The 14,726-nt window shown below is 34.2% G+C and overlaps 1 protein-coding gene across 1 annotated transcript; it reads right to left on the bottom strand.

The window, feature by feature from the left end:
- Positions 1-7,758: 7,758 nt before the first annotated feature.
- On the bottom strand, positions 7,759-14,726 carry LOC136202742 (putative glucose-6-phosphate 1-epimerase). Its single transcript, XM_065993583.1, has 8 exons — positions 14,375-14,726; positions 11,480-11,554; positions 10,503-10,559; positions 10,265-10,425; positions 10,025-10,165; positions 8,892-8,994; positions 8,707-8,806; positions 7,759-8,308 (listed from the first exon to the last, which is right to left on the bottom strand). Exons 1-8 carry the CDS (start codon positions 14,471-14,473, stop codon positions 8,094-8,096), a joined length of 951 nt encoding a protein of 316 aa, XP_065849655.1. The 5' UTR covers positions 14,474-14,726; the 3' UTR covers positions 7,759-8,093.

Raw genomic sequence — 14,726 nt, 5'->3', positions numbered from 1 at the left:
ACAAATTAAAATATGATATTGCACCTGTCTATGCTAACCAACGAGGACCCAAAAAGAATTGGGTACCTAAAGATGAATAGTTTAACATGCAGGTGATCCTGAGATGCGTGGAGAAATCAAAACTGTGGTATATAGACAGCGCATGCTCGAGGCACATGACTGGTGATGAAACTCAGTTCATCACACTTGAACGTAAACGATGTGGAAACGTAAGCTTTGGAGACAATAAAAAGGGTAAGATAGTATGTTCAGGTACTATCGGAGGTAACCCCACTATTGAGTCAGTCTCCTTAGTTAACGGTCTCAAATATAACCTATTGAGCGTAGCTCAGCTGTGTGACAGCGGTAGACAGGTTATATTTGATGCTACTCGGTGTCGGATACTCAAGGGAAAAAAAATAATTTGATTTTAACTGCCCCTCGTGTTGACAATGTATATATGTTGAGTTTAGAAAAACAGTTTTCCAAAAATATATGCTTGGTATCTAAAGAGGATAACTCCTGGCTATGGCATAGGAGACTTGGTCATGTAAGCATGGACCTCCTTGCCAAATTAGCTAGAAAGCAATTAGTTGAGGGATTGCCCAAATTGAAATTTGAAAAAGATCAATTATGCAATGCTTGTCAGCAAGGTAAACAAACGAAAAAGTCTTTTCAAAGTAAAAACATTGTCTCAACCAAGAGACCATTGGAATTACTACATTTGGACCTTTTCGGACCTGTCCAGCCACTCAGCTTGGGCGGTAAGAAATTTTCCTTAGTCATTGTAGACGATTTCTCTCGGTATACTTGGATCATCTTGCTGAGTAGCAAGGATGAAACATTTGAGATGTTCACAACATTGATTAAAAAGCTTGAAAATGACAAAGACCTAAGAGTAGCTCATGTTAGAAGTGACAATGGCGGAGAATTCAAAAACCAATAGTTTGACGAATTCTGTGAAGTCAGTGGTATTGACCACAATTTCTCTGCTCCTAGAACACCTCAACAAAATGGGATTGTTGAAAGGAAGAACAGAACAATTATCGAAATTGCTAGGACAATGCTGAGCGAAAATAGGCTTTCAAAGTATTTCTGGGGTGAAGCTGTCCACACAGCATGCTATATACTCAATAGGGCTTTAGTTAGACCTATTCTTAAGAAAACCCCATATGAACTTTGGAAAGGACGGAAGCCCAATATTGGCTACTTTCATGCCTTTGGGTGTAAATGCTTTATACTCAACACAAAAGATAACCTTGCTAAATTTGATGCTAAAGCTGACGAAGCAATCTTTCTCGGGTACTCAACTAACAGTAAAGCATATAAGGTGTATAATAAACGAACTCAAGTTGTAGAAGAGTCTGTCCATATCGAGTTCGATGAAACTGACCCTGCAGGAAAGACAACTCAGTCCGCTGAAGATGAACCAAGCTCAGCTTCCGCTGATCAAATTGGAGCCTCTGAGTCATCGGTACAAGGGTTGACCAAAGGTAAACACGAAACCGAAATTACCTTTGCTGACCAAACTACTCTTGCAGATATTGTAGAAACACCTATTCTAGACAACTCAACATTACCCAAAGAAATCAAAATTCCAAGAGGACATTCGGAGAAGTCCATTCTTGATGCTGCTGACAACAAGCTGATGACAAGAGATCAGCTTAGAAAATATCTCAGCAATATTGCATTTGTCTCAGTTTATGAGCCAAAAAGTTTCGCTGATGCTGAGCACGACGAACACTGGATCAATGCTATGCAAGAGGAGCTTGATCAGTTCAAAAGAAATGAGGTATGGGATTTAGTACCAAAACCTAGGAACCAAAAGACCATAGGAACTAAGTGGGTCTTTAGGAATAAACTAGATGAGCAGCGCAACGTAGTCAGAAACAAAGCCCGACTTGTAGCCCAGGGCTATAGTCAGCAAGAGGGCATTGACTACGGTGAAACCTTTGCACCCGTAGCTAGGTTAGAGGCTATACGTATTTTATGTGCTTATGCTATTTACATGAATTTCAAACTATATCAAATGGATGTCAAGAATATTTAACTTTATTGATACCATATTTTGGGAAATTTGATTCTTGGAGTTGGATTAAATTATGATTCGGTGATTTTATACGAATTTTTGACAATTTTAGTTATATTAAACGAGTATTTGATTTTAAATGATATTGTATTTTGAGCAATTTTTAGAGAATATTTGAATAATTATGGTTCTTTTACGGAAACCAAATGGGTTATGGTTTATGGTTATGAAATTTGATTGTGAAAAGAGATTTGAGCATATTATAATTTTATGATTTTATATATATCCATCTAGAGTAATCCGGATAGGTGGTTTTATATTTGAAGACCATGTTCAGTGAGGGACATGGCATGTGTACACTGTTGAAAGACCTATCGGGTATGGCAAAGAAGTGTTGAGTAAGACCATGCGGGTTAGGCAAAATTATGAGATATCTCGATTCTATTATATTATATGGATTGACGTAAGGGGAGAAACTTTAGGATGGATATAATGTTTTAAGTTTATTTAGATCACGAGCTGGTTTGATAAAACGTTTGCTTGATTACGAGTTGGTTTGATAAAACGTTTGCTTGATTGCGAGTTGGTTTGATAAAACATTTGTTTGATTACGAGTTGTTTTGATAAAGCATTTATTTGATTATGAGCTTGTTTAAATGTTAAATTTATTTGATTATGCGTCACTTTAATAAACAATTTATTCGATCATGGTTTGTATTGACAAAAATGTTAGATTATCGATATTTATTTTTGATACGAGTTGATTTGATAACATAATTTATATACTTAAAAGTTTATCGATTTTGATAAAATATTTGGGTATATATTTTATAAAATATATTCATATTTTAAAAAGATTATTCCATATGAATTATTAAATAAATTCGGGATACTAAATATTAGCGTGCGGTCATGAACAGTATTGTGAATAGTAGTAGAGATAAAATAAAACTATATAGTAATAAAGTAAAGTATATTAATTTCATCAACATGTCGAGAACTACCTAAACTAGGTAGAACTATGTGGCTTTGATTCCCGATTTAAAGATTAAAATATGTTCGGGATACGTAGGAAGCTTGATAGAATTATCAAGTCCAAGCCAAATAATTAAATAAACTTTAGGTAGTCTGAATAAATTTTTATATATTAGAATATAGGTTCGGGTTTCAGGCTGTTAGGTGTTTGGTATCCTATTTTCCATTCATACCCGATGCAGGTTAGGGTCGGGTGTGACAATGTTTTTCAACCAGAACGTAGGGGTTGATACTCGACAGCAGATATGTCACGAGTTGGGACTCGGAAAAGTCAAAATCAAGGAAGTTATTTGGGGTTGTCATTAATGGTTGGTCGGAATAAACGAGAAATCTTAAATTTTATTAAGGACAGAACTTGGAATCGTCTTCAGTCTTGGCATTTCAAAATCCTATCTCGTGCAGGTAAGGAAATATTAATGAAAACTGTTTCCAAACGATTCCAATTTATGCGATGGATGTTTTCTTACTACCGTTGAGTTTGTGTCAGGATCTTGAACGTATGTTCAACACTTTTTGGTGGTGTAATGTGGGGTCGGGGTATTCATTGGTTGCGTTAGGATTGTCTAAGCATATTTAAATTTGCTGGCGGTTTAGGGTTCAAAAAACTTAGGGAGTTTAACTTGGCTATGCTCGGAAAACAGGGTTGGCAATTTATCACTGCACCAAATTCTCTAGTTTTTCGTATATTTAAACTAGGTAGTTTAAACATGGGTCTTTCTTGGAAGCCACTAGAGGTCATAATGCAAGTTTTGTTTGGAGTAGTATTATTGAGGCAAAGGACATCCTTCTTCAAGGTTGTCACAGGAGATTTGGTAATGGTAATAATTTATGTATCGAACATGATTCTTGGCTGCTAGGAGCTCCTCTTGGAGTCCCAACTTTTGTGTTGCAAAATCCTATTGTTGCTGCTCTTGTCAGTTCTCTCTTTGTATTGGGTGAGAGATGATGGGATATAGATATTGTTCATGATCTTTTCAATTCAAATGATCAAAATTATATATTTAGTATTCCTATTTCTCAAAATCTATTGCATAATGATTGGTTCTGGTGTTTTGAACATGATGGAAACTATTCTGTCTGGAGTGCTTATAAAAGGCTTTGCAATATTCCAGTTGATAATGTGAGTAGTTTGTGGAAGAAAATTTGACAGCTCAAAGTTCCCTCGAATGTGAGAAATTTTATTTGGAGAGTCTGTCATAATGTTATCCCATCTGTTGATAATTTAATTAAGAGACATGTCAATTTAATTCCAATTTGTTCATTATGTGGTTCGGTTGAGGAGAGTTTTATGCATGTTTTATGTGCATGCAACATTCCTAGTCGAATTTGGCAGATTGCAGGAATGGAAAGAATTCTAAACTGGAGAGGTCACTTATTGAAGGAGTGGGTGAGCTTTATTTTTAATACACTGTCTGTTGACTCTATTTGTGTTTGGGCCATGGTAATCTGGGGAATTTGGATAAGTAGAAACAATTACATTTGGAACAATGTTAAGATGTCTCCAATAGTGGTTTCTAAATGGCTTGTATGTGTTTGAAGGAATAGCATGATGCACAAACCTTGCATCATGGCAGAAATGGTTCCACACAAAATTCATTAGCACATAGATGGCGCAGACCTCATCCCCATGTTCACAAGTTAAATGTTGATGCTTCCCTGATTTCGGGTTCTGATTTGTTAAGGGTTGGGGTTGTGCTTCGCAATAGTGAAGACCAGTTCTGTGGTGCGTTTTCTAAGCTTCTCCCAGACAACTATCAAGTCAGAGATGGAGAAGCAGTGGGTATAAGAGAATCGATGAGTTGATTTAAAAATAAAGGTTTGGAAAGATGTGATATTGAATCGGTTATTTTTACGGTAGTTAATCATCTTAGGGAATGACCTTTTAGGTCTGCTTATGGTTTTATATTATAAGAGTGCAAAAATCTCTGTTAAGTTCTTTAAATGACGTTAGTGTCAATTTCGTTAGTCGTTCTGCAAATAGTGTAGTCTATGAGTTTGCTCGAGCTGCCTCTATATTACGACTAATGAAATGATTAAGACCTCCTGATTTTGTTTCTTCTGTATTATATTCTGACTTTCATTAATGAAATTTTCTTTTTACTTTAAAAAAAATATTTAAAATTTAATTTAATTTAAAACAAAATATTATCATATTAAAAGTCAAACTATAATAACAGACCCTTTTACTAAAAGAAAAATTAAAAACACATAGGGTATAATACAATTCAATGCAACTCCAAAACGAAAAAACAAACAGAGCTAATATCGATTTTTGGCCCATTAGGGCCAAATATTGAATAGCCTGTTCCTTGTTCATACTGGGTGCGCTATGGCCTTTGCTCAAACCTACCTGATTAGAAAGATAAGGCACCTTGGCTTAGCCACCTTCAGTTCCCGAATAGAAAAAAAGAAGGATCTCCGGTTTCAAAAGCCCTAGATATACATCCTTAAGAAATAAGAAATCAAGGAGTAACTTAGAAGAGGGCCTTTCCTACCGGATTAGGAATGCGAAGGCCTTTACTTCGAAAGGAGACCCGGCAAAGAAAGAGCTATACTATCAGTTTTAATGCAAATTGACACTATTTTACGTAAAATATATACATTCACAAATTTTTGTAACATTGGTGCACTTTTACGTAAACTAATTATCTTTCACTAAAATATTAATAAAAAATAATTTTATTTGTTAATTATTTAATATTTTATTTATAAATTTAGTAAATTATGTCTAACGCTAAATGATTCTATAAAACTCAAATGTTTTACGTGAAACGCGAGTTTTAGGGAAGTTAGTAATTTTTTTTGTAAAATATTTTTAGGTATATTTACATAAATTATATCTATCAGTAGAGGATTTACGTAAAATTCAAAAAAATTATGTAAACCCCAATTATTTCGTGAAGTTAGAAATTTTTTTATAAAATAACAGCTTCACGGAAATTATATCAATTTAGGTGAAGTTGATTTGTTCTTTTTTGCAAAATAACAATGTTACGTAAATTGTGTCTAACAATAGATGACTTATATAAAGTTGAATTTTTTTTTACGTAAACCTCATTTTTTCGTGAAGTTAGAGATTTTTTTTATAAAATAACAGCTTTACATAAATTAACTCTCACTTTATGTAAATTATGTCTAACAATATAAGATTTACGTAAAGTTTGAAGATTTTATGTGAACCTCCATTTTTTCGCGAAGGTAGACAAGTTCAGATGATTTTTTTATGTATTAAGGGTCAGTTTGTTCTCTGTAATGAAATGTAATGTAATCAAAGTCGTAAAGTAATCAAAGTTATAATGTAATGGAATGGAATAGTGATTCTATTACCATGTTTTGTTGACAATTAAAAAGAAAATGATGGAATGTAATTACCATTACAATACTTATATTTTTCTAATTAAATATAATCATAAAATTTTATTTACATAATTAAAATCAACGAAAAACGTGAAAAACGTGAAAAGCACGAAAAATGTGAAAAATTGAATCGAAAATCAAATACAAAATTAGATTAACCGAAATCAATAAATTAGTGTATAATTTTTCGCTTTTTTACATTTTTCCCGTTACTTTTAATTTCCATTTTCACCATTTTTCTATTTTCTCCTTTTTCCGGTTTTTTGTTTTTTTTTATTTTTCGTTTTTTTCGTTTTTTTTCTCGTTTTTAATTTTCATGTTTTTCTACTTTTTACATTTTTTACAAGAATGAGAGACTAGATTGAGATTTGAAAAATGAGAGGTTAAATGACAATATAATGAGAATTCAAGTCATTTTTCTATGGGTAAAAAGCATCATTAGACCTCTGATCTTTCATTTTTTGGTCCATTAAACCCTTGATCTTTTATTTGGATACATTAAGCCCTGATCATTTATTTTTTGTCTTATTAAGCCCTTGATGACCAAAAAAGGTAAAATTGACCATAAAATTTGGTTAACATATTGTTGTTATTCATTGTATCTGGATTCGAAATTTGTATTTTTTCACTGTTTGAAAGCAGTTTTGGATGTGTAAAGTGACTATAGAAAAACTGTAGAACCCTTAATTCAAATTGTAAAAAATATTTTTTTTGAATAATTTCAAATACAGATGAAGTTAATAACATTATTTTAATATAATTACATGTTCACAATTTACTAATTTGGTCATCAAGGACTTAATGAGACAAAAATAAATGATTAAGGACTTAATGTATCAAAATAAAAGATCACGGGCTTAATGAACTAAAAAATAAAAGATCAGGGACCTAATAATGCTTTTTACCTTTTTCTATGTAATGGGGATTACAAGATTTGTTAAACAAAATTTAACTCAAGGTTTTCTCATTACATTACAATAAAATTGTAACATGCAACCAAACATGGTGAACCATCTAAATGGTCATTCCATTATGAAGGTCATTACATCTTACCAAACGGGACATAAACCTTTAACTAACCTTTAACTAGTGTTGCCGATGAATCCAAGGTTTACTAGGCATTAACATTATTCAATTACACGAACTCCCACCTCTCAAAGAAGGCTTATGTTCTAATGAAAAAAAAGAGCACATACAAAATAAAATACTCCCGTATTGGTAAAAGATAGTCCCTTGAGTCCATATATTTTTTGAGGCACTAATGACTCAACTAACATACAGCTCTGAAATTCTATAGTTATTGCTTATTTTGTAGTTTCTAGTCCAATGAATTTTTTCCTGTAAATAATAACCTTAAAAAAGAGAATAAAGCATAATATATAAATGTAGGCTATCTTTTTAGGACACAAGTACAAGTACAAAACAAACTAATATCATACCCTTGAAAATAGGCATTTGATTTCACAATATGGGTGGGGTTGTAGAAAGACTTTACAATATTCAAATCTTTTACAACATGGGGTCTCAACTCAACTCAAGCGAAGCATCCTTGAACTTGATTTATACATCCATCAACGTACACAGAAAAAAACTGAAATTCCATATACTAAGATTGATTTCTTAGACTTGCAGTAAAGTTCCAGCCAATGTAGCTGTACAGTACACAAAATATTGTGAGTGAGTGCATCTCCCTTTAGCTGCTTAGAAGAACTTTTGCGGGATCAAGTTGACCGCTACAGTAACTGGATGGAACGGCAGACAGTTCCAGTCTTCCTTTCCATTCTTCACCTGGTTTTAGTGTTATTGGCTTCTCCACAGCAGCTGCCTCCACACACAACATATGCTTGTACTCATCATCTCCAAAATCAGCCATTGCCTTTGCCTTCTTATCCCACGGATTCCACACCACTACATTCACAACACAAACAATAATTCAATCTCATGTTCAGCTCAGGTCAATCCATTTTAAAGCTTGTTTCATTACTTCACCAAGAGTGGTGTAGCCTCCCCAACTTCAACCAACGAAATATCTTCAAGGAACTGAGTCGGATATGTAGACAGAAGACTATAAACTATGAAGACTTATTGAAGTCATATTATTCTCATTCTTGTTCTTGTTACCTTTCTATTACTTAAATCTTGTATTTGCTGTGTTTTTGTTGCTCACTCTTAACAAACACAAACATTTGACTCAATGTCCTAGCATTGCCATTCTTATATTTAGAATTCCATCATCACACATGGTGTTCTTACTAAACCATGATTCCTCCAAGGCACACTAGAAACAAAGAGATTGTAAATCTTACCAGCATCTGGAAGTCCATCTTTGCGCAGTACAAATGTCCTCTTCTTCTCATGATCCAGGATTGCTATCTTTGTAGGAGTGCTAAGATATACCTTGTCAATCTGTATAGTGATAAAAGCTTAAATTAAGAAACTTTTAATCAAACTAGTTTTGATTAGAAGGAAACATTCACCATCTTCACTTTACCTCTGATTCAAATGTTATTGCATCCCCTTGCTCAGTAAAACGTTCCTTACTTTGTAGGTTGTCAAGATAATCCAGTGTCTCCAATCCTTCAACTCGCACTTCACTGAAAACGAAGTCCAGCAAACTATATGTGAACAAATGCAACTAAACAAAGCCTTCACGAATTAACAAATGGATTATCAGAATGATAGAATGTACACCCTGGCAGATTCAGAAGATTGGTCTTTAATTACAACTCAAATGTTAGTGCTAATGGGACTAAAAAGTTAAACATGATAAGTATACTAATTACTAAAGGGTTTCATACCATGACTATGTCCTGTCATCTCCCATGTGAATATCATCAAGAACAATGGTTCAAATATTTGCTAAAGAAAGGACAACCAGAGGCAAAGGAGGTTTTGATGTGAATCCAGAGTTAGACACAATTGGACACATGCAATCAAGCAGACTAATTCTGCACAGACGCACACCATCAAGGCCACAGAATATAAGAATTTATGTATTTGGGTAGGGAAGAAAATGAGGTATAAGAGTTCTATTGTAAATCCAGCATCAGATCAAGCTGGCATCTTGTAGATGAGGTTTGGCAGTGAGACAGTAGAATAAAGCATTTCAGATCCAATAACAAATGCTCAACTCCAAACCCTGCCTGCAATGCCCCATCCTATAGGCAGAGGTTGATTTTAATACTAAATTTCTAAGTTATGTTTATATTTCAGAAGAATAACAAGACTGCATGTGGATGCTACTCAAGGCCACTTGCTCAAGCAGGAATATAATAAGCACCCTTTAATTTTTCATTAACTCATGACTATTATGAGATTTTAAGAGCATGATTTCTGAAAGGGAAATCTGGATAAGTATTAACTTGTGACTTGATAATACTATTAATCAACAGCTATCAGATATGTGGCAAGATACAAATACAGTTTTTTTTTTCATTCTCAATCCTAAATAAAACTTTCAGAACAAATTTTAGAGAAAGGTTTTTGATAAATAAAATTCATTTTTTAGGGAAAAAATGAATTTTACATGTCACTAACCATGGATGCATATATGAACTATATGAAATAATATTATCGCAGCAACATAATAAAAACCAAACACGAGAAACAAATTTCATTAACTACCTGATGTCCGAAACAGAAAAATATGTGTGATATGCAAACGTGAAAGAGAATGGCTTTCCATCAGCGTTGGTATTCCTGATTCGAGATGTCAGCATCAGATCTCCACCAGGTCCCAAAGCTACCCTCAGACGGTATTCAAAACTAAAATCAAAGAGAAACATGGTTCAATTACAGCTTATTAAGTATGCCAATCCTCAAGATTATGACAAGCATCGAAAGAAAAGATTTCAAGTACTTCACCTCTGAGGCCAAATCTTCATATCTTCTTCAGTAGGCTTAAGGAGCAAATCAATAAAAGCCTTACTAGTAGAAACTGTTGGAAAAGGAGGTGGGTCAGTGTCAATGCTCCAGATTCTATTCCTTGCAAATCCATGCTGCTCAAGACCACCTTGACTTCCAAACTGTGCAAGGAGCAAATTCTCTTAACAAAGATGAACTCGAGCAAAACAAGATGAGAATTTGAGTGACTAGTACATACTTGAGGAAAGCACAGTGGGATGCCTCCACGAATTGCCTTTGGGGGTTTGAATATAGCCTGCATAATATAATCAAGACGGTCAGATTGGATGTACTTGGTAGAAGTACGCAAAAAAAAAAAAAAAATGAGCATTATATTATGTTTGCAGAAGATGAAGATGGAATTCAATGCATTTGCAAATGAATTTCATTAGTCAAGAAGTTACTTTAAGTAAACTGTGCAGACCAAGCATGCCCAATGTGAATTTTCATGAGCTCGATATAAGTATGTGGAAATTATATACACCACATAAATTCTTAAGCACATGCTAGTGGACATCAACTGTATGATATTGTTTCTTTCTTCTCACATTTTATGTTGATGTAAACCCAAGCTAATAGACAAGAATTATACATTAAACTAGTACACAAGGTTGACCTCAACTGAACTTACAAGCACTAAGACAACCAATGTAGTATACATATGTCAAAGGCAATAAATAGGGTAGGTCCTTGGTAGCATTGAAGGCATAAACCAGCAAGTTATTACTTTCCAATGCATCAACCAGTAATAATAGAGAGTTACACTATCTACCCATAAGACTTCCGCAATATATGAGGACAGTTCAACACACATGCATTTGCTTATTATTTTCACCGTACTGGATATAAAAAGGGCGGCCCGGTCGCACTACGCGTCCCCGCTGAGCGAGGGTCCGGGGAGGGGTCCCACCACAAGGGTGTACTGGGGGCAAGCCTTCCCCTGCCAATTTATTTGGCAAGAGGCCGCTCCTAAGACTCGAACCCGTGACCTCTTGGTCACACGACAACAACGTTTACCGTTGCGCCAAGGCTCGCCCTCACTGTACTGGATATACATCAAAAAAATAATAATAAGTCTTTACAAGTGATTGCTGCTCTCTTAAGGGGAAAAATTTTCAAAATTAAAATGGACAATAATTATGGAACTGAAGACATAATTAGATTGCTGAAAATCACCTTATTGCTAAGAAAAAGTAACTCCTCCCCATGGTCATTCTTCCAGGATGTTACATGGGCCCCGTACAAATACACCTGGAGAAATAAAACCAGAATAATAAAAAATGGTTAAGTAAAAGGAAAAATAGAACTATTTGCACAGCACTAGTTAGCAGGCCTCTACCCTTTTTTTCACTTTTTACCCATAATCCCAATGAAATAGATTTCTTGTGGAGCAATGTTCATTATAGTTCAACATTTCATAATCAAGACTTAAATTAATGATAATATTTTTATTTTATTTATTTATTTAGTGCTTTAGCAGTTTTTGTTAGTGGAAACCTATGCTTTTCCACCAATGAGTTAGTATTAATTATGGTGTTTGTTGAATATAGATACATGTTCTTCATTTAAGCTTAATAGGAAAAAAAAAAGACACTTCCCATAATCAAGCTAATAAATTATCCAAGGAGTCCTCTAAATTTGCAGGACAAAAAATGACCAGTATTAACAAATGTTTCCAACAACCAGTCCATATATTGAAAGAGGAAAGGTAAAACATTGGATTCATGGAATTCAACTTCTAAACCAAATTAACAAATCTTATACAACAAGTCCTCTAAAACTGTTGACTAAAATTGCTGTTATTAGCAAACATTTCAAACCAATAGCCTATCTATTATAAGGGAAAAGGCAAACATCTGGATTCATGGCTATCAAATCTCAAACAAAATCTACCATTGTCACAGTAATGATGCAGATGCACTATGGTAAAGGTTACGCACCTACATCATGTGAAATATCTCACTAATCTTTACATGCAATATATTTCAGTGACGGAAAATAATATTACTAAGTAACCTTATGCCACAAACTTAGGAACCAATAGGTGCGGCAGTGAATTTTAATTATTTTCAGTTTGTTCTAGGAAAACTATTTTTTTTATTTATGATCTTTTCTCTTTCAAGTTCAATATCAAAATAAAAATGTAATTAGAGACCTTATTATGTGGTAATTATTTGGTCCACTGGTCGTCATTATGTGACATTTATCTGATATTTTAATGAAAGGAAAGAAAGTTTATTCAATTTAGGGACCTTATATACTAGAAAATTTGGTTCTCTCTAACAAGCCATTACTGTTAAATTAGCAAAAATAGGTTAATGTGAAGAAAATCCAAAAATGTAGCATGCAGCCTAAGCTATTCTCTAACTCGGGTTAGAGTACCATAGAGCCCAAGCATAGACACAGACCTGCGAAAATCTAAAATGGAAAATAATGTCTACTCAAAACAGCACAGTTTCAAGTTTTTGCATGGTATAGTTCACACCAGTACATGAATGACTCTCACTTGATCCGAAGATATCAAAAATGGGGGAGTGCAACAAATAGAAAATACCATTATAGGATATCCACTTTGAATCCAAGTTAATCTAAAACTAGATGGAAGTAGTAATTTAGTACATCAATTGGTAAGGCAATCTTTGAAGAAAGGGAAGAGAAAAAAAAAGACCTAGTTTGTAATATCAGTTAGATACATAAACCGAGATGAAAGGCACAAAGCATGCATCTAATTTACTTGATACTGTATACAGTTCCTCTTATTCTACTTTCTCTTCAAACTGAGCATAAAGATAAATAAAAGAAAAGAAAAAAAAAAGCATGCTATACTTCAACCAAATAGATCTGACAACGCACCATTTGTTTGAGTATACTGAGCTCAAAAGCCTTTTGGTTCTTAGAAACACTACTTAATGCTCTAACAGATACATGAACAGAGATGAAAGAGACATGGCATGAATCTAGTTTAGGTGATACCATATACATTTCCTCTTATTCTACTTTCTCTCCAAGTGGGATAAAAGATATATAAAAGACCATACTAAGTAAGACAGTTATAGTTAAACTTAAACCAAATAGATCTGACAAGGCACCATTTGTTTGAGTACACTGAGCTCAAAAGCCTTTTGGTTCTTAGAATCACTACTCAATGCTCTAATAAGGTCTAATGGATGTTACAATCAACTCCGAAATTTTTCTTTCATTCATAGAAAATCCACAGAAAGATAGCAAACAATAGGTCCCCTCCCTTCCCCCCACCGCCCACCCCCCAACACACACACACACACATACAGAAGCATGAGGATGCTATCACTTCAGTTTCCTCATTCAAAAGAACATCACAAATATGCCAAAATAACTCCAGGTACTAAGAATTCTTGTACTAAAAAACAAAAGAAAAGAAAGACACCGAATATCACAAATCCATCTTAATATCCTTCTCAATGCACAATCTAAATCATGTGTCTACTTGAGTGTGCACATACATGTACAGATCCATAAGATTTTAGTCGTCCGCATTAAATAGACTACATTTACTAGAATTGACTTTCCGCAAATAACTTGTACTCAGCAAACACAAGCACACACTCGTCAAAAATAGCAACAGAAATGTTGATAGTCTTTACTATATATCTGAAAAAAAAACTTCTACTGACATCTTTAATCCCAAACAAGAGAATCTATCGAGAAATCACATCGTGGGCCCTGAAATGCACATTCAATAGAAGCTATGTACTATTAACACATCCAACCGCAACTATATCATAAACTGCAAACTTATACTTCAAGATTGAAGTCATAGAAATCTTGTTCAAATTCAAGAGACGAGAGTAACAGATTTAATCAAAATCCAGCTTCGCTAACCTAAATTCTTACAAATCATTCGCACAGAGCATAATCAAGAGATCTGAGCAAGCTAAGGACTAATACGAACACATAAACCCGAACACTAAACCCTAAGAAGAAAATCGGAAGAAGATCAAGAAGCAAAAGAAATTAGATCCTAAACAAGAATCAATAGAAAAAAATGAGATAGAGAGAGAAAGAAAGAGAGTAATAGACATCTTATCTTACCTCAGCAGCACTGCCACGAATCTCCCGGAGAACAACCTTTTCGAGGCCGTTGATTCCTTTACAAACCTCCACCGGTACTCTATCCCTTCCCGTCGCCATTAAATCTCAGCTTCAGCAACTTCTTTATACTTCTTCTTCCCCTTGAAGAATGAACTGACTATACAAATTCAACAACCTCTTTCTCTCTATATATCTCTCTAGAGTGTGAATTTCTTGCTTCTCTCTCTAAAATCTGTTTCGCTCTGCAGAGTGATGCTTTTGTTCGTGAAATTTCGGTATATATTTGGTTTTTGTTTTGTTGTTGCCAGTTACAGAGCTGCGGTGCTACTTCTGGTACAGCTTTTATTTATTT

The sequence above is a fragment of the Euphorbia lathyris genome, chromosome 8 (assembly GCF_963576675.1).
Source record: "Euphorbia lathyris chromosome 8, ddEupLath1.1, whole genome shotgun sequence".
In the NCBI taxonomy this organism is placed as follows: domain Eukaryota; kingdom Viridiplantae; phylum Streptophyta; class Magnoliopsida; order Malpighiales; family Euphorbiaceae; genus Euphorbia; species Euphorbia lathyris.
The sequence above is the reverse complement of the archived record's forward strand: the minus strand, read 5'-3'. Positions and strand labels throughout refer to the sequence as shown.

Bases quoted from the DNA above. Each gene is read 5' to 3' on its own strand.
- LOC136202742 (XM_065993583.1), bottom strand. From the start codon at position 14,473: ATGGCGACGGGAAGGGATAGAGTACCGGTGGAGGTTTGTAAAGGAATC. The intron at 8,807-8,891 runs GTAAAGTGAAGA...ATCACTATACAG, and splicing joins CAATAACATTTGAATCAGAG to ATTGACAAGGTATATCTTAG. The intron at 8,309-8,706 runs GTAAGATTTACA...TTGTGAATGTAG, and splicing joins AGATGGACTTCCAGATGCTG to TGGTGTGGAATCCGTGGGAT.